Source organism: Pongo pygmaeus, chromosome 9 (genome assembly GCF_028885625.2).
Source record: "Pongo pygmaeus isolate AG05252 chromosome 9, NHGRI_mPonPyg2-v2.0_pri, whole genome shotgun sequence".
Classification (NCBI taxonomy): domain Eukaryota; kingdom Metazoa; phylum Chordata; class Mammalia; order Primates; family Hominidae; genus Pongo; species Pongo pygmaeus.
This window is the reverse complement of record NC_072382.2, coordinates 90748658-90768301: the sequence shown is the minus strand read 5'-3', so window position 1 is coordinate 90768301 and position 19644 is coordinate 90748658. Positions and strand designations below refer to the sequence as shown.

General features: G+C 36.3%; 1 protein-coding gene across 5 annotated transcripts in view; it reads right to left on the bottom strand.

Moving 5' to 3' along the window:
* FOLH1 (folate hydrolase 1) overlaps nt 1-19644 on the bottom strand; it is a 64916-nt gene that overhangs the window by 10650 nt on the left and 34622 nt on the right. For all 5 annotated transcript variants that reach the window (XM_054438940.2, XM_054438941.2, XM_054438942.2 and 2 more), the window contains 7 exons: nt 19235-19320; nt 17696-17815; nt 15534-15616; nt 13531-13594; nt 9046-9113; nt 2284-2375; nt 1043-1133 (listed from right to left, as the gene is read on the bottom strand). In XM_054438940.2, coding sequence (XP_054294915.2) covers nt 1043-1133; nt 2284-2375; nt 9046-9113; nt 13531-13594; nt 15534-15616; nt 17696-17815; nt 19235-19320 — 604 coding nt within the window. The remainder of the gene's footprint in view (nt 1-1042; nt 1134-2283; nt 2376-9045; nt 9114-13530; nt 13595-15533; nt 15617-17695; nt 17816-19234; nt 19321-19644) is intronic.

Sequence of the window (19644 nt, the reverse complement as noted above, 5' to 3'; positions counted from 1 at the left end):
TTATAAAACTACTTGACATTATATAAACTATGTACCCAATTTACTTTGAAGAAAATGAAAACCATATATATATATACACATATATATACATATATATACATATATACACATATATACATATATACATATATACATATATACGTATATATATATATAAAATCAACAACAAAAGAAAAGGAATCATGACTTTTACACGTACACAGCGTATTATACTGATATGATTTGACTCTGTGTCCCCACCCAAATCTCACCTTGAATTATGATAATCCCCTCATGTCATGGGAGAGACCTGGTGGGAGGTAAATTGAATCATGGGGGACAAGTTTTCCTGCACTGCTCTTGTGAAAGTGAATGAGTCTCATGTGAGCTGACGGTTTTATAAAGGGACGTTCCCCTGCATATGCTCTCTTGCCTGCTGCCATGTAAGATGTAACTTTGCTCCTCATTCACCTTCAGCCATGATTGTGAGGCCTCCCCAGCCATATGAAACTGTGAGTCAATTAAACATATTTCCCTTGTAAATGACCCAGTCTTGGGTATGTCTTTATTAGCATCAGGAAAACAGACTAATATATATATACCATTTTTCATTTGTTTAATGACTTGTTATTTGTTTAATAATTGGAGATACAGTAAGAGATGGAAATCCAAATACACTGATTAATTTTGAATGATAATGGGGAGATACTGATTAATTTTGAATAAGGAGGGTGAAATCAAAGACAATTCCTACATTTCCAACTTAAATGACTGAGTGAATGCAGTGCCACCAAATGAAACAGAAAATATGTTTAAGGGAGTACACGGAAGTTCACATTTGCAGACATGAGTATTGACACCAACTGACACTTGAATTTAGGGTTGGAATACCAGATATAGGAGTTATCCTATGTAATAGTGATACCATCAACCACTGAGACTTCTCCCTCTGCTTTCAAATTTTTCTATTCCTCTAATGCTTGAGTCACTTTTTGGAGACAGAATTATCTGTTTAGTTAAAACATATTCATAAATAATCTTGAATAATTTGAGATTCACTTACCCAATTTTTAGTATACCGTGCTCTGCCTGAAGCAATTCCAAGTCGTTGGAAGAACACCTCAAAATCATTTCCAGATCCCAATTTGCTTATCCTTTTAGAGATAAAACAGCAGAATTATTTTAAAGTAATTTGTTCATTAAATACAGATTACATGTCCATTAAACGAAACCCCATTCTTACTATTATAAATGTAATTTTAAACATACAGCTTTAGACATGCAGCAAAAGCATGAAAAGAATATTAATTTTGATCACAAAATATCTCCTTCTATGAGACTATTTCGTGTAGGAATGACTATTTTATGTCACATTTTGTTAAAGGTTTCTGAAGCTGGAAAACATTTTCCTTAAGATTATTTCATTCCATTTATCATCTTTATTTGTTGTACATAATAGAGCGAAAAGCAAATATTTTTCAGATAATTTGGACGGAAATTTTGCCCTTAATAATATAAATAATTTGTGCTGTTGACATCGATAAACTCAGAGTACTGAGATATTTATTCTTCTTCCCTTGCTTGTGAAGATACAACCAATGTTGAAATGATGCTTGCATTTTTATTGCAATAAGCAAAATATTCGTTAACTATATGATATTCAGAAAAAGGATAATTACAAGGTGATGAGGTGACAGAAAAATAAGGAGAATTACTCTTCACCGTTATCTCTATCTCTGGTTGAGTATCCCTAATCCAAAAATCCAAAATCTATATCAAAACATTTCATGCACCCCCAAAATAAACACACCTACTATGTACTCACAAAAATTAAAGATTAGAAAATTTTTTAAAATGCTGCAAAATCCAAAAATTTTTAAGCACCTACATGACACTGAAAGGAAATGCTAACTGAAGCATTTCAAGATTATTAATTTTCAGATTAGGGATGTTCAACCAGTAAGTATAATGCAAATGTTCCAAAATCTTAAAAAAATCCAAAGTCCAAAACACTTCTCATCCCATGCATTTCATATAAGAAATGACCAATCTACATAATCTGTTGAAATGTTACATATGTATATATTACATATTCTAAAGAGAAATCACATTTTGATGTCCTGCAGATTTAACTACAAAACACACAGTAATATTTCATTTGTGAACCAAAGGAATGCTTTTCCTTTATCAGATTTTTGACCATTTTGAAACTTAATTTTTCACTTAATGATTGAAAGAAAATATGCTTTTATTTTCAAAACAATCCCACACTGAATTCAGTGGAAACTTCATTCATTTGTTTACCTGGGCATGCCACTGAACTCTGGGGAAGGAGTTTTTTTAGTCCAACTTTCATAAAGAGATTTTCCTTCAAAGTCTTCATCAGGGCTTTTCAGCTACACAAATTAAAAGAAAAAAAGAGAATACTTATAAATCAGATACATTAAAAACTAGATGTCCATTAACCAGAAGTGAATAACTAAGCCACAATTCAGCAAAAACATGGGATGCTATCCATTCATTAGCAGTCATCAAGAATTATAAGTTTCTGACAAGTGGGAAAATACTCATGTTATTATATATAGGTGAACTATATTATAAAAATAAATGTATGAAGTGCATATCATAAACAGGCTACACCAAATTCATACCAAGCCATTGTCTTTAAATGAATGGCATAGCGTATGATCTTTTTGTCTATTTTTCTGAATTAAAAGATACTACAATCAAAACTATTTCTTCCCTCACAACAAAGAAAATAAAAAGAAGCAAGCGGGTTAAGGGAAAGTATTCAATCTAATATTGTTTCTTGCCACAGTAGGGTTGCCAAAGTCATTCAATAATATATAATAAACTGCAATGTCTGTTCTTGTACCAGTACCATGCTGTTATGGTTACTGTAGCCTCATAGTATAGTTTGATATCTCCAGCTTTGTTCTTTTTGCTTAGGATTGCCTTGGTTATATGGGCTCTTTTATGGATCCATATGAATTTTAAAACAGATTTTTCAAATTCTATGAAGAATGCCAATGATAGTTTAATAGGAATAGAACTGAATCTATAAATTACTTTGGGCAATATGACCATTTTAATGATATTGATTCTTCCTATCCATGAGCTTGGAATGTTTTTCCATTTGAATATGTCATCTCTGATTTCTTAGAGCAGTGGTTTGTAGTTCTCTTTGTAGAGATCTTTCACCTCCTGAGTTAGCTATATTCATAGGTATTTTATTCATTTTGTGGTAATTGTGAATGAGTGTCAATTTGTGACTTGGCTCTTGGCTTGTCTGTTGTTGGTGTATAGGAATGCTAGCAATTTTTGCACATTGATTTTGTATCCTGAGACTGCTAAAGTTGCTTATAAGCTTACAGAGCTTTTGGGCTTTGACGATGGAATTTCCTAGATATACAGTCATGTCATCTGCAAGCAGGGATAGTTTGACCTTCTCTCTTTTTATTCGAATGAGCTTTATTTTTTTGTTTTGCCTGATTACCCTGGCCAGCACTTCTAATACTATGTTGAATAGGAGTGATGAGAGAAGAATCCTTATTTTGTGTCGGTTTTGAAAAGGACTGCTTCCAGCTTTGGCCCATTCAGTATGATGCTGGCTGTGGGTTTGTCATATATGGCTCTTACTATTTTGAGGTATGTTCCTTCAATAACTAGTTTATTGATAGTTTTTAAAATGAAGACATATTCAATTTTATTGAAAGCTTTTTTCTGCATTTATTGAGATAAACATGTGGGTTTTGTTTCTAGTTCTGCCTATGTGATTAATCACATTTATTGATTTGCATATGTTGAATCAATCTTGCATCCCTGGGATGAAGCCTACTTGATTGTGGTGGATAAGCTTTCTAATATGCTGCTGGATTCTGTTTGCCAGTATTTTATTGAGGATTTTTGCATCATTGTTCATCAAAGATATGGGCCTGAATTTTTGTTGTTGTTGTTCTATCTCTGCCAAGTTTTGGTATTGGGATGATGCTGGCCTCATAGAATTTAGTTAGGAAGGAGTCTCTCCTCCTAATTATTTGGAAATAGTTTCAATAGAAATAGTACCAGCCCTTCTTTGTACCTCTGGTAGAATTAAGCTGTGAATCCATTTGGTCCTTGGCTTTTTTTGGTTGGCAAGCTATTTAGTACTGCCTCGGTTTCAGAACTCATGATTGGCCTGTTCGGGGATTCAATTTCTTTCTGGTTCAGCATTTGGAAGATGTATGTTTCCAGGAATTTATCCTTTTTATTCTTTTTCTTTTTCTTTTTTTTTTTCTGTGTTTTGTTTTGTTTTGTTTTGATGAAGTCTTGCACTGTCACCTGGGCTAGAGTGCGAAGGTGCAATCTCTGCTCACTGCAACCTCCTTCACGCAATTCTCCTGCTTTAGCCTCCCGAGTAGCTAGGATTACAGGCACCTGCCACCACACCCAGCTAATTTCCATTTCTTCTAGATTCTTTAGTTTACGTGCATAGAGGTGTTTATAATATTCTCTGATGTTTGTATTTCTGTGGGGTCAGTGGGAATATTCCCCCTTATCATTTCTGATTGTGTTTATTTGAATCTTATCTCTTTTCTTCTTTATTAGTCTAGCTAGCACTCTATTTTATTAATTTTTTTCAAAAAATCAGCTCCTGGATTCATCAATATTTTGAAGGGTTTTTCATGTCTCTATCACCTTCAGTTCAGCTGTGGTCTTGGTTATTTCATGTCTTCTGCTAGCTTTGGGGTTTGTTTGCTTTTGTTCTCTAGTATATTTAGTTTTGATACTAGGTTGTTAACTTGAGATCTTTCTTTTTTTTTTTTTTTTTTTTTTTTTGAGACAGAGTCTCTCTCTGTTGTCCGGGCTGGAGTGCAGTGACGTGATCTCAGCTCACTGCAATCTCCACCTCCCGGGTTCAAGCGATTCTCCTTCCTCAGCCTCCCGAGTAGCTGGTACTATAGGCACCCGCCACCACGTCTGGCTAATTTTTTGTATTTTTAGTAGAGATGCGGTTTCACTGTGTTCACCAGGATTGTCTCGATCTCCTGACCTTGTGATCTGCCCTCCTCGGCCTCCCAAAGTGCTGGGATTACAGGCATGAGCCACCACACCTGGCCAGATATTTCTAACTTTTAATGTGGGCATTTAGTGCTATAAATTTCCCTTTTAATTCTGCCTTAGCTGTGTCCCAGAGATTCTGGTATGTCATATCTTTGTTCTCATTAGTTTCAAAGAACTTCTTGATTCCTGCTTTTATCTCATTATATACCCACAAGTCATTCAGGAGCAGGTTATTCAATTTCCATGGAATTGCATAGTTTTGAGTGAATTTCTTGTTCTTGATTTTGAATTTGCATGGCAGTACAAGAGACGTTTTTAATTTCAGTTCTTTTGCTTTTGCTGAGGAGTGTTTTACTTCCAATTATGTGATCAATTTTAGAGTAAGTGCCATGGGCTGACGAGAAGAATGTGTATTCTGTTGTTTCTGGGTGGAGAATTTTGTAGATATCTATCAGGTCCATTTGATCCAGTACTCAATTTAGGTCCTGAATATCTTTGTTAATTTTATGTCTTGAAAATTAATTGTTTTCAATAGGCTGTTAAAGTCTACCACTATTATTGTGTGGGAGTCTAAGTCTCTTTGAGGGTCTCTAAGAACTTGCCTTATGAATCTGGGTGCTCCTGTGTTATGTGCATATATATTTAGGACAGTTAGCTCTTCTTGTTGAATTGAATCCTTTACCATTATGTAATGACTTTCTTTGTCTTTTTTTATCTTTGTTGGTTTAAAGTCTGTTTTGTCAGAAACTAGAATTGCAACTCCTGCATTTTTCTGTTTTCTATTTGCTTGGTAGGCTTTCCTTCATCTATTTATTTTGACTTACATGTGTCATTGAATATGAGAAGGGTCTCTTGAAGACAGGATATCAATAGGTCCTCATTCTTTACCCACCTTGCCACTCTATGTCTTTTAATTGGTGTATATAGCCCATTTACATATAAGATTAGAATTGAAATCTGTGGATTTGATCCTGTCATCATGATGTTAGCTGGTTATTTTGCAGACTTATATGATTGCTTTATAGTATCACTGGTCTGTGTACTTCAGTGTGTTTTTGTCATGGCTGGTAAGTCTTTCCTGTCCATATTTAGTGCTTCTGTCAATAACTCTTGTTAAGACAGGTCTGGTGGTAACAAATTCACTCAGCATTTTCTTGTCTTGGAAGAATCTTATTTCTCCTTCATGTAAAAAGCTTAATGTGGTCGGATATGAAATTCTGGATTGGAATTTCTTTTTTCTAAGAATGTTGAACATTGGCTCCCAATCTCTTCTGGCTTGTAGGGTTTCAGCTGAGAGGTCCACTGTTAGTCTGATGGGCTTCCCTTTGTATGTAACCTGGCCTTTCCCTCTAGCTGCCTTTAACATTTTTTCTTTCATTTTGTCCTTGGAGAATCTGATTAGTATGTGTCGTGGGGATGATCTTCTCAAGTAGTATCTTACTGAGGTTCTCTGCATTTCCTGAATTTGAATGTTGGCCTATCTAGCTATGTTGGGAAAGTTCTCATGGATTATAACCTGGAATATGTTTTCCAAGCTGGTTCCATTCTTCCCATCTCTTTCAAGTACACCAATCAATCATAGATTCAGTCTCTTTACATAATCACATATTTCTTGGAGGTTTTGCTCATTCTTTTTTCTCTATTCTTGTCTGCCTGTATTATTTGAGAAATACAGTCTTCAAGCTCTAAGATTCTTTCCTTCACTTGTTCTATACTGCTATTAATACTTGTGATTGCATTGTGAAGTTGCTATAGTGTTTTTCAGCTCTATTCTTCTCTAAACTGGCTTATTTTACTCTCAGTTCCTGCAATGGTTTAACGTGATTTTTAGCTTCCTAGAATTGGGTTACAACACGCTCCTTTAGCTCAGTAAACTTTGTCCCTATCCATATTCTGAATTCTACTTCTGTCATTTCAGGCATCTCAGCCTCAACCCGGTTCTGAACCCTTGCTGGAGAGGCGATGCAGTCATTTGGAGGAAAGAGGGCACTGTGGCATTTTGAGTTTTCAGTGTTCTTGTACTGATCCTTTCTCATCTTTGTGGGCTTATCTGCCTTCAATCTTTGAGGTTGGTGACCTTTAAATGGAACTTGTTCTTTTCTTTTCTTTTTTTTTAAAACAGTCTAGCCACTTTTCTGCAGGGCTGCTGTGTTGTGCTGGAGGGTCGACTCCAATCACTAGTTGCCTCAGATTTTACAGTACCTGGAGGAATCATCAGTGACGGCTGTGAAACAGCAAAGAATGCAGCCTGCTTCTTACTCTGGGACCTCCATCCAAGGGAGTTATAGACATGTTGCCGGCCTGAACAGACCTGTAGGAGGTGGCTGGAGACCCCACTGGGAGGTCTTACCCACACAGGAGGAAAAGGATCAGGGACCCAGTTTAAAAAGTAGTCTGGCCGCGTTTTTGTAGAGCAACTGTGTTGTGGTGGAGGTCCACTTCAGCCCTTGGTTGTCTTGGACACTCCGAAGTCTGAAACCTGGAACGGCTAAGTCACCCAAACAGCAAAGATGGTGGTTTGCCCCTCCTCCTGGCAGCTCCATCCCAGGGTGTCCTAAAACCTCTGTTAGCCAGAGAACACCAGTGGGGGTAGCCAGAAACCCTAGTTGGGAGGCTCCACCCAATTGATGAGGAACGCAGTTGGGGATCTGCTTTATAAAGAAGTCTGGCCACATTTTTGTGGGGTCACTGTGCTGTGCTGGGGTACTGCTTCCACCCCTAGTCATCTTGAGCTCTCCAAAGCCTAAAAGTGGGAATGGCTAAGGCAGCCAAACAGCAAAGATGGCAGCCCACCCCTCCACCCCCTACTCCCTGCCCCCCACCACCACCCAAGAGCTCTTTCCCAGATAGGCACAACACTGCTACCAGTGCCTGGCTGGAAATCCAAGCCAGTGGGTCTTATCCTGTGAGGTGCTGTGGAAGTGGGGCCTGCAGACCGTCACTGCTCAGGCCCTTGAATTCGGCCTCTTTTTTATGGGTATGTATGGGGGTTTAACCTCCTGCTTTGCTGGAGTTGCAGTTACTTTTGCCATGAAGCCTGGAAAGCTGGAGTATCTACTAAAGCTCCTGTGTCTCTGTGCATGCCTGAGTAGCTATTCTGCTAAGACTTCATAGAGCTGTGTATCAGACTGAAGGCCCTGGTGAAGTGGGTTCACGAGGGTATCTGCTGACCTAAGAGTTGCAAAGATCCATGGAAAAAGCATGGTTTCCTGGGGTTGCACATTCACTCATCATTTTCCTGGGTCGGGGAGGTTCCCTTGACTCTGTGTCATTCCCAGGTGGGCTGTTGTCCTGCCTTGCTTTTCTCCATTCTCCTTGGGTTGAGTTGTTTCCTTGATTAGTCCCAGTGTGAGTACCTTTTCATTTCAGTTGAAGGTGCTGTATTTACTTGCCCCTTCAATTTCTCTTTGTGAGAGCCACACACCATAGTTGCTTCTAGTCAGTCATCTTGGTCACTCCTCCATTCCATTCTTTTGAAACCAAAGCTTAATGGCATTTAAATTTTATTTATAATCCCTATCTGAAAAAATGTAATTGTGATCTCATCTAGCCTCTGTCCCTGGAAGCCAGCACCTGGTATTCTTATGAATATTCTTTCTCAATCAGTTAGAACATTTAATGATTCCTGTGTTCTGAATTAATTGGTATCACTATACTGAAGAGTATAAACAAGTTTTTTAATTAAGGAGTTGAGCCATAGGACCAAGTCTTGGTTCAGCTACCGTACAAGTTCTGTGTGACTTTGGTGGCCAATGTTCTTTGAGCTCAGTTTCACTGTTTAAAGAATGGAGGTAGTAGACGTGATGCTACTAATGGGCTACCTCACAGTGGTGTGGTGAGAAATGAGGCAATCTGTATAAACAGTTTACTAGATATGATGGTCTGTGAAGATGTGATGTCATATATGCTATATGAAAAGAAGACAAGAAGTTATAAAACAACACCAGTGTTTAACATAATAATACCTCAAGAAAACATCATTTGTAGAACCTGGGTTTTCATAAATTATATGTAATTATATACCTCTTTTGTTAGGTTGTATACCAAGCTGTACATCAGTGGTGTACAATCAACTCTCAGAGTGTAGTTTCCTGAAAAATAAGAAAAGAATAGATTTTAAAATTTAATTTCTTTCTGTTATTATTTTCTTCAAAGACCACTGCTAAATTCCTAGCCAGAATGATTGTTTTAAAACCTGATTTCAACTGTAACTCTCCAATGGCTTCCCAACTAACCCTGTAAAGTCCATCATCCTCACCATGGCCCACAGTGTCATATATGAAACCCCAGGGCACCTCTCAAAATCTGCATTTTACTTTCTGCCCAAGAATACTCCCTCAGCATCTTTGCACACACTGTCCTTCCAGCCTGGAACAGTATTCTACATTACATCTGTATTACTTACTCCTCTTCCTCTCGTCTAATGTCATGTTTTTCTGAGAGATTTCCCCTGATCACCCTAGCTAAAATAGCACTCTGTTACCCCCTAATTTTAGCCACTCTCTCTTTTAACCTTGGCTCATGTTTCTCCATATTACTCATCTATTTAACATAAAACATATTAAGTACTTGTCTTTTTATTATTGGCCCTCCCACTAGATGATAAATCCCCTGGGATAAGGTGCATTCTCTTATTTGCTGCCATACACCAGTGCTTAGAACAATCCTAGAATTTGGCATTTAACCAATCAATATTTGTTGTGACAATGAATTTGTGAACCAGGTGCTCTTCTTAGAGTTTCAGTCCCCATTCCTCAGGAGGTCAAGGGCTGGTGGTTGTGACAATCAAGTGAAGCACCCAGAAGAGGTGTTCTTGGGAAGCCAAGGCAGCGCAGGGAGGGGCTGCTGACTCAGGAGGAGTTTTGCAGTGTGGAAGTCAAGACAACTTCACAAACTTGGAGAGGGGACACTTGAACTGGGTTTTCTAGAACCAGGACACAGTTGGGGGAAAAAAGTGGTATTTGCGGCTAAGGGCACAGCCTGTGCAAATGCCCACAAATGTAAAAGCACAGGAAACACTCAGAGGATGGCAACTGGCTTTTATCCCAAAGCCTCAGACCCATGTTTGAGAACAGCAAAAAATTGAGGCTTTTAAAATAGTGACACCACAACAGAATTGTTTATGGAACTTAAAAATTTGATTTTAGATTCTAAAATTTATCTGGAAGAATAAATATGTGCAAACAGCCAATGTAATTTTTAAAACAGAAGTGCTTATAAGAGTGGAAATTGGGGAGGGGAGTAGTTTGGCAGCATTTATTACAATTTAACTGCACACATCCTAAGACCAAATAAATGTACTTGTAGCTCTCTACCCTCTCCTCACATTGTACTGAAAAAGCATGCAAATGAAAAAATATTAACTACAACAAACTGAAGCAATCTGTCCAGCAGCTAGAGAATTGACACAGAATTTGTCCTACTGAATACAATGTAGATTTTTGTTGTCTGGTGGTAGTGTTTGTTTTTTAAGTGAAACAGAGATATGTGCTGATATGGAAAGTTTTTCATAATGTGTTGCTGAATGAAAAAGGCAAGTTGTAGAACGATTTAGCTGTAATATGATACCAAATACCTGTATAAGGTGGTGAGAGACAATAGAGTGTAGTGATTAGAAGGGTAAAGTTGGAACAGACCAGTCTGATTTGAGTCTAAGCTCAACCCTTCACTAGCTGTGTGGCCTTGGGAAAGTTACTTAACCTCTCCGAGTGTCAGTTTCTTCTTTTATACAAAAGAGATAATAAAAGTATTTACCTACTTATCTCAGAGGGTTATTGTGAGTACTGAATAATTTTTTTACATGTAAAGCACCTGAGATAGCACCCACTACACTCTTGGTGCTTTGTGGAGCTAAATTCTATATATTAATACCAACATGATGGAAACACCCAAAACTGAGGACAGTAGTACCTTTGGAGAGAGGACTAAGTTTGAGAGTAGTTTGCGTTGGGGAGTTTTGCTTTATTTGTAAATTTTACATTTTAACATTAGAAATTTCAGAATCTATGATTATTTGCATTATTTGAGAAAGAAACATTAATACAATGTAAAAATATAAAACAAGTGAGATGAATGGTGTCCCAATCATATAGTACCTCCTGTCCTTTGTTCTCAATTTTGAAAATTATAGAGACACAATGAAGCAATTTCAAGCCAGGGATGACATAAGTAGCAAAGCTTAATGAGTTTTTAAAATACATTAAAATATCAAATCTTAAAAAACTATGGCCAAGTATGGTGCCACACACCTGTTTTCCCAGCTACTTGGAGGCTGAGGGGGGAGGATCAATTGAGCTCAGGAGTTTGAAACCACCCTGGGCAATACTACAAGATCTCATTTCAAAACAACAACAACAACAACAACACCAGAAAAAAACTATCAATAAAGAGAAAGTTATTCTACATTTCAAGAAAATATATTTGGAGTATTTATTCTGGGTGGGCATATATATATATATATATATATATATATATACACACACACACATATATACGCATATTTTATATATATACACATATTATATATATACACATATTTTATATATATACACTTATTTTACATATATATTTCACCTTATTATGTGTTTTAAGTAGGTGTAATGATATCAATCAAAGTTAACTTTTTTTGACATTTATTCTGTGCAAGGCACAGGTCTGGGAGATTTGCAAATGTAACTTTTTTTGCCCTTACAGGAGACTTTGAGATAGGGGCTCTTAGAAGTTATATTTAAAAGTGAGAAAACTGAGGCACAGAAAGTAAGTAGCTTGGGTCACACAAATAGGAAGTTGCAGGGCCAGGAATGAATCCAGGCATCTGACGCCAAAGGTCAAGCTCTTAGCCACTACCCTAAGAGAAGGAGAAAAGAATAACCAAATGCACTGTGTAAACTAACTTTCAGAACAGTGTAGCTCAGAGGCATTGACAAAGAAGAAAATGAAGGTTGGGTGCTGTGGCTCAGACCCGTAATCCTAGCATTTTGGGAGAACAATGTGGGTAGATAGCTTGAGCCCAGGAGTTTGAGACCAACCTGGGTAATATGGTCAAACGTCATCTCCACTAAAAATACAAAAATTAGCTGGACGTCTAGTGCTTGCCTGTAGTCCCAGCTACCAAGGAGGTTGGAGGATCATTTGAGCCTGGGAATTCAAGACTAGTGAGCCATGATTGCTCCACACACTCCAGCCTGGGCTGCGGAGTGAGACCCTGACTCAAAACAAACAAGCAAACAAACAAAAAAACAGAAAAAGAAAAAGAAAATGTAAATGCCAATGTGACTCCATCAAGGTCTCATGTTCCAAGTGTTGACATGGCAAATTTACTAATACACTAAAGAAAATATTCTAAAAGATTCCCCCTTCATTCATTTAGTCCTTTTTTTTTGCAACCGTACCCCAAATATTTATTTAATAAAACATTAGAAATCTAGGAGTGAATAAGCAAGATACTGTCTGTTCCTTGTTAAAGAATACAGTCTATTACTTGTAAAACAAATAATTATTTAATAATGACAGTGATGAGTGCCACGAAGACATGTCTTCCCTGAAAAAGTAACATTTCAAAGGAGGGTCTAAGGATAAGGATTAAACAGGTAAAGAGGTGTTGAAGAGCAATCTGAGTGTAGAGAACAGGAGTGCAATGGCTGGGATGTTGCATATGGTCAAGATATAGATATATTAGTGGAGCTGGATTGTAGTGACAATGGGCTCTTTCATTTTCATGGAAATCAATCTGAGATTTCCTTTAGTTTGGTCCTTTGCTTATTAAAAGTATTTCCATTCTTCAAAGTCAGCCTCAAATGCCTATCCCATTTCTCAAGCCTTTCCTGAAGTTTCTATTATTCTCTCCTCTGAACTCCCAGAGTGGTTTTATCCTACCCTTTCTAAAGTACCTGCATACAATATAATTCAAGATTGATTTAGTATATTATCTGTACTGAGTGCGCCACAACGCCCAGCTAATTTTTGCATTGTAATAGCTATGGGGTTTCACCATGTTGGCCAGGCTGGTTTCGAAATCCTGACCTGAAGTGATCCACCTGCTTCAGCCTCCCAAAGTGCTGCGAATACAGGCGTGAGCCACCGCACCCCACAAATGATACAGTTTTTCTACACCATTCTAAATTATATAACTCTTTAGGTCCCTGACTTAATCATTCAACAGATACTTACTAAATCCCTGCCGTATATAAAAAGAAATCTACCAGATGAAGCTAATAAAAGAATGCTGCTTTTCTGAATTAGTACTCTATACTTCAAAGCAAAAAAAAAAAAAAGTAAGAAAAGAAAGAAAATAAAATAAAAGGAAAGGAAAGAAGAAAAGAAAAACCTGCTTACCTAGGGCTCACCCAACTCTCAACTAGGGTTCACACACTGCTTCCTGTCAGACGTTGCAGTAGATTCCCCAACCACATGTTAATACATAGCCTTCCTTGTTAGTGCATAATTTATTAACCAGACTGCTGCTCGTAGTTTAATCACATCTTTTCTTATGAGACCAACGACATTCACCTTCTACAGACGAGTCAGCATTAATATAAGCCACGCCACGCTCTTGAAGGAGTCTTGAATTCTCCTATAATAAAAAGGAAAACTATAAATATAAAGTTATAACCCACTCCCCCTCCCCCACAAAATGCACATCTACATGTATGTAGATTTCTAATTGAGCTGACCCATATTAACGACAAATTTGACATAAGAAAGTCTCATAAAAGACCTGCTTTGAAAGAATTTCAATAAAGATTACTGGTAGGAAACAACAAGCAAAACTTGTTAAAAGCTAATATTTAAGATGAAATTGTCCATATACTTATGGTAAGCGGAAAAAGAGTTAATTTCTTAACCATACTGTAGTTTATCCTTCAAAAAATTGTCTTAGCAAACATGAATAACCTAAGAGACTTTTCAGTGAAAATCTTCCTTATAAACATCTCATTATTTAAGCAGAGAATATTGCCTGATTCATGTGGAATGAAGGTATTTTAAGTGTATGAAATTTCAAGTTAAATTTCATATTACGAAAAATAAGTGAAAAATCATCTCCTGACCATGAAGTCAGGCTCTCCTGTAGGATGGCACCATCTCCTGGTCAATATTGATAATTGCACACTTTTACAACGCGTAGCAAAGTTTTTTGGAGACATCAATGTGGATTCTGAGTCTCTAAAATAGATAATTTCCTAAGCATTCTGACTATAAGATAAGAAATGAAAAAAATGCAACTGTAAGCAAAAAAAATAATTTGAAAGACACAAATTACACCGTCAAAATATTAGGTTCTTCCAGATAGTGGCAAAATTCTTTCTTATAAAACTTTGACTAAGTCTACAGGAGCACCATTTTTTTTCAAAGAAAATTAAAGTCCACAGGGTTTCACATAATATCTGGAGTATGAAAGAAGCCAATAAATATTTACAGCATGACTGGAAATTAATGGAATAAACATTGACTTTGCATATATTTACTTTATAGCTAACGTTTCTGTTATATAAAGCCAACAATACAATACAACAATATATAAAGCAGGTAAAATTACTTTTCAAATGGCTTAGTAAATATTCTGTGGTGGAAATTTCTGCCTTACTTTTAACATAATTTAACATAGAGCAGGTCATTATGAATTAAGAAAGATAAATGAAAAGTATACCTTACGGCCAGGAGTGGTGATGCACACCTGCATTCCTAGCACTTTGGGAGGCCGAGGCAGGCATATCACTTAAGCTCAGGAGTTTGAGGCCAGCCTCCCAACACAGCAAAACCCTGTCTCTATTAAACATAAAAAAATTAGCCAGGTGTGGTGGCACATGCCTGTAATCCCAGCTACTCAGGAGCCTAGGGCAGGAGAATCGCTTGAACCCGGGATGCTGACGCTGCAGTGAGCAGAAATCACGTCACTGTACTCCAGCCTGGGCAACAGAGCGAGACTCTGTATAGTTAGCTTTAGGAGATATTTTGGAAAGCGTAAAAGAATCATGATAGAAATCAAACATAATACAGGAAAATTTGGCTTCATGGTCAGGAAATAGAGACAATTTAACTTCATATTTTTCATAAATTTGAAATAGCTTAATTCCCTTTGAACCAGACAAGATTCTCCACTTAAATGACATGTTTATGGGAAGATATTCACTAAAAAGTCTGTTAGGTCGTTCATGTTTGCTAAGACAATATTTTGAAGAATAAACTACAATATGATTAAGAAACTAACTCCTTGTTTTGATGTTTGGTTTCTAGCATATCTACTTATTTACTCTCATACTCCCAGGAAATAAAGATAAATTAATTTTGACAATTGACATTAAGTGGCTCTAAAAGGTTCAAAAAAACCTAGTTCTTTAGCAACAGAGATTTTTATTGCTGATTTTTGAACAAGAATATGTTGCTTCAGATTTTGGGGAAAAAACTTTGAATACTTTCTCATTATATTGACTTCTTATTTTTACATGCTTGGCAAATAATTCCTGGCTACTTTATTTTATAAAAATTTATATTATAGCAAATTATCAACTAACCTCTGCCCACTCAGTAGAACCAAGAAGACCAAATTCTTCTGCATCCCAGCTTGCAAACAAAATTGTTCTTCTAGGTCTCCACCCTAAAATGTATGTGTATATATAAATGATAGAAAAAAATTCATAATATACCCAGGACACTACCAAGCCCAGACTGGCAAAAAAAAAAAAAAAAAAAGTCATTGATGGTTTGGGAAGGGCAAATTGTAGTAAAAATCTTTACTTACATAACTTTCTTTTGTAAGATTTTAAAGTTGTTGACACAAAATAGCACAATTACATAGAAAAGGGGGGAAATGTGACAGTAAAAATCTTGCAAGATCATAAAACATTCTAACAGGTTTATAATGATTCGCTATGCATAGAAAGTCATTGGTGGTCTGCAACCGCCTAGAACAAAGAAAGAAATTTCTAGATGCATTTGGTGTTCTGAAAGCAGATATAACTGAGAGAAAATCCTTTAGAACTCTTTCCTGTTGTTCTGACATCAAATGAACAATTGTTCAATATCAGCTGGTCCGTATGATTTCACTCCATTCTCTGCCAGAATTAATCAACGAGGGCTCAGTTAGCAACAGCAATGTTTGCTGTTGCTGAAAACCACATAATTCAATAGAGGGGTGATGTGTCTCGGAGGTTATAAACACTGACCTTGGAGTTAAGGCAAGATCTTGTTTCAAACCCTGGTTCTCTCACTAGCAGCATGACTGAGGGAAAGTTATTCAAACCTACTAAACTTCCATTTCTTCATCTGTATACAAGGAACAAGAGAGTAAAGATGAAGATACCACTTGATTGTGGGAGGATTAAATGAAATAATGTTTAGAAAGCACTGAGTATGTGCCCCCAAAATTGTGAGAACTCATCATCTTAGTAAATATTCATGTGTGCTTAAGAATGTGTATACTATAGCTGTTGACTCGAGTCTTTTGTTTTTGTCAATAGTATTATTCAAATTTCCTATTATTATTCATCAGCATTCTATTTCTTTGGCATATTCTATAATTGTCACAGTGATGTTTTGTACAGTTACCACAGGGATTTCCTAGCAAAATCATGAAACGTTTTTGTAATAAAATTAAACACTACCTACTTCATTAACTATGCAAATTTAGGTTTCCATTGTTTTGTTTTCTTCAAATATAAGATAGCTGTGTAAAAAAAAGAACTGAGCACCTTTACATTTTATTTTAAATAGAGACATCATGGTTTTGTGGACTGGTAGTCAGAAATTTGAGTTTGAGCCCTGATTCTCTTATTCTGCCACATGCTAGCTACATAATCCTGGGGAAATGACTTGATTCTCTAAACCTTGGTTAACTTATCTGTAACATGAGAAGATAAGTAAATATGTCTTCTCCCTAGTTGCTATGACTTCAAAGTAGATAGGACATAGAAAAATAGTTTCTCAAAAAAAAAGAGTAAATACTATGCAAACAACATACATTATTGTTTTTATTGTTGATAAAAATATATAGATTATATTTTACAGCTCCAGACACCTTGTTTGCAGGGTCAATAAAGAGAATGAACTTCCTGCTCTCAATGTGTAATTATTATTTTAAAAAGCAAACATCTGAACTAAATTTTACTTTGGCTTTCATATGAAGATTCTAAAATGGCTAAAGTGGTGATGTTACGTGTATAAACCTAATTTTTGTGAGAGCACACCAGGGCTCAGGGTATGAGAACACAGATTCCAAACTTTTGACAGAATCCCTTTAGACCTAAGACCAGTATTTCTCTGAATGAGCATCTATCTCCTTAATTACTCCGTACACTTAACGTGAGGTCTGGGGTTAGAAGAGATGGAAGAACGTCTGCTTACAGTCTCTGACTAGGAAGCTTTGGCTTATAATCTAATTTCAGTGTGTTTTCTTTAGTGATATAACGCATCTGCATCTTCTTAGTTGCCAAGAACAACCATTAACAGTATAATTCCTTTATTTCAGATTATCACTTAATACATAAATATCAATAATATAAGTGTTATATAAATAAATGCAAAAATAAACAATATAATTAACCAACCATCATTAAAAATTGTATTGGTGTTTTTACCAAACACATGTAATGGTTGAGGTAGTATGTTTATACTCCCTTTACAGAAGACTAAACTGAGACTCAGATAGGTTGGCTTTTTTGCTGTTTGTTTGTATTACCTTCCTTTTTGAGTGTTCCAAAGCTCCTCACAATTTCATGAACAACAGCTGCTCCACTCTGAGGGTCAATACCACCAAACACCCATGAGTCCCGGTGACCTCCCAGAATGACATATCTGTCTAGAAAGCATCGTTACAAGATTATTTGTCATTTCAGTTCAATAAAAGAGAAAATTGCAAAAAACTCAATAGCATCTAAATACAAATCACTCATGACTCACAAAAAAAAAAAAAAAGGCTAGGTTCGCCAAGATTTGTGAAAATATGTTATTTCTGATTTTAATATGTGTTTCTTCTATCTGAGAAAGCATGTGATAAAACAAATATATATTTCAATGTATTACTATAATTATAAGTACTACATTAAGTAATTAAGAAAGTTTAACGTGATCCTCGTTCACATTTTTTGTAATTCTCTATTACTCCTCTCTTACCTAACTTACCACTTTCTAATATATTCAAAGTAAGAGAACACAGTGGCCACATAGGAAGCTCTCCAATTCCTATTCTTTCTATTCAGTTTTTAAGGTACAGCTCAAATATTTTCTCCCTCTATTCAGTTTTTAAGGTACAGCTCAAATATTTTCTCCCTCTATGCAGTTTTTAAGGTACAGCTCAAGTATTTTCGATAGAAGAGGGAATTTCTCTGCCTACCCAGCTCTCAGGAGTGATAAAGCATTGATCACCCTTAAGCATATGGCTCCCTTTACAAACTGTCAGCTCTTTGTCTCAGGTCTGTGTCTTCTTTTATCTCCCCATTTCCAATGCTTATCATGGAGCTGGTGCAAAATAGGTACTCAGTATTATTCAATAGTAGCCACTTATATATTGTTTAGTACTCTTTAGAATATGCAAACAACAAGGATATCAATATTCTTGATCAGACATAAATCACTAGCTGCTTGTAAGAAACATGCAATTAATGTGTTTAATATGAATTTAATAGTATCTGTTTTGGTAAGAAATACAGAACCAAATAGTTCATAAGAAACTGAGGCTTCATGAACTAAGACTATGTATAAAATGTATTAATCAGTAGATCATCTGAACTTCTATGGAAATCATATGTCCATATATTTTATCAGTGGCTTTAGTGGTAGAAAATAAAACTATGCAAAGGATTCATTAATATACGATTATCTTAATTTTCTAAGAGTGTGATATTTTATACAGATGTTTATAGTTATCATAAAGATATTTCTCTATGCAAAATATATGGTAAAAAAAATTCAGAAAACTTGGAAGAAAACACATCTTTCCCTGCCCTGATTCCCTTGATCCTTTAATTGAGGCCTGCACAATTTATCATTCACCTTGGTCATCTGCCCAGCCTAGCACCAAACATTCACTTTTCTTCACCACCTGTACCACAATACAAAATTATTTCATACTTATTTCCTTTGTTTTTAGGTGAGTTCCACTGGTTTTCTTCATTTGTTTGTTTGTTTGTTTTGATTCACTTTGCACTCCCAGAGCTTGGTAGTATCCAGCACATAACAGTTACTTGATCAATATTTGCTAAGCAAATGATTCCTTTACCTGGTTCCACTGCTCCTCTGAGAGTACCTATCACATTGTAAATTCTCGTCACTTCACTGGTAGAGTGGATGTGCATCTTGACTTTTCTAATGCAAAAATAAAAGACGTTCTTTAAAAAAAAAACAAAACTGGTTAACAGATTAACACTATAAGGGTTAAGGGAATTTTCTCCTCTGCCTTTGAAGGTTCAGATCTGGTAAAATAAACTGAAAATTGACTAACAGGAGAAAAGGCATACAAACTTACCAACACACCAGTGTATACAGGAGCCAAACAAAATGTGAGACTCAAACAAAGGCTAAATGGCTGAAGTTTAACTAGCACCCTCTTCATAGGGGAGGTGGAAGTGGGGGAGTGCAGGTGGTTTTGAGGGGTGGTAAATGGTTTTCAAGAGAGTTAAATGGGCCCAA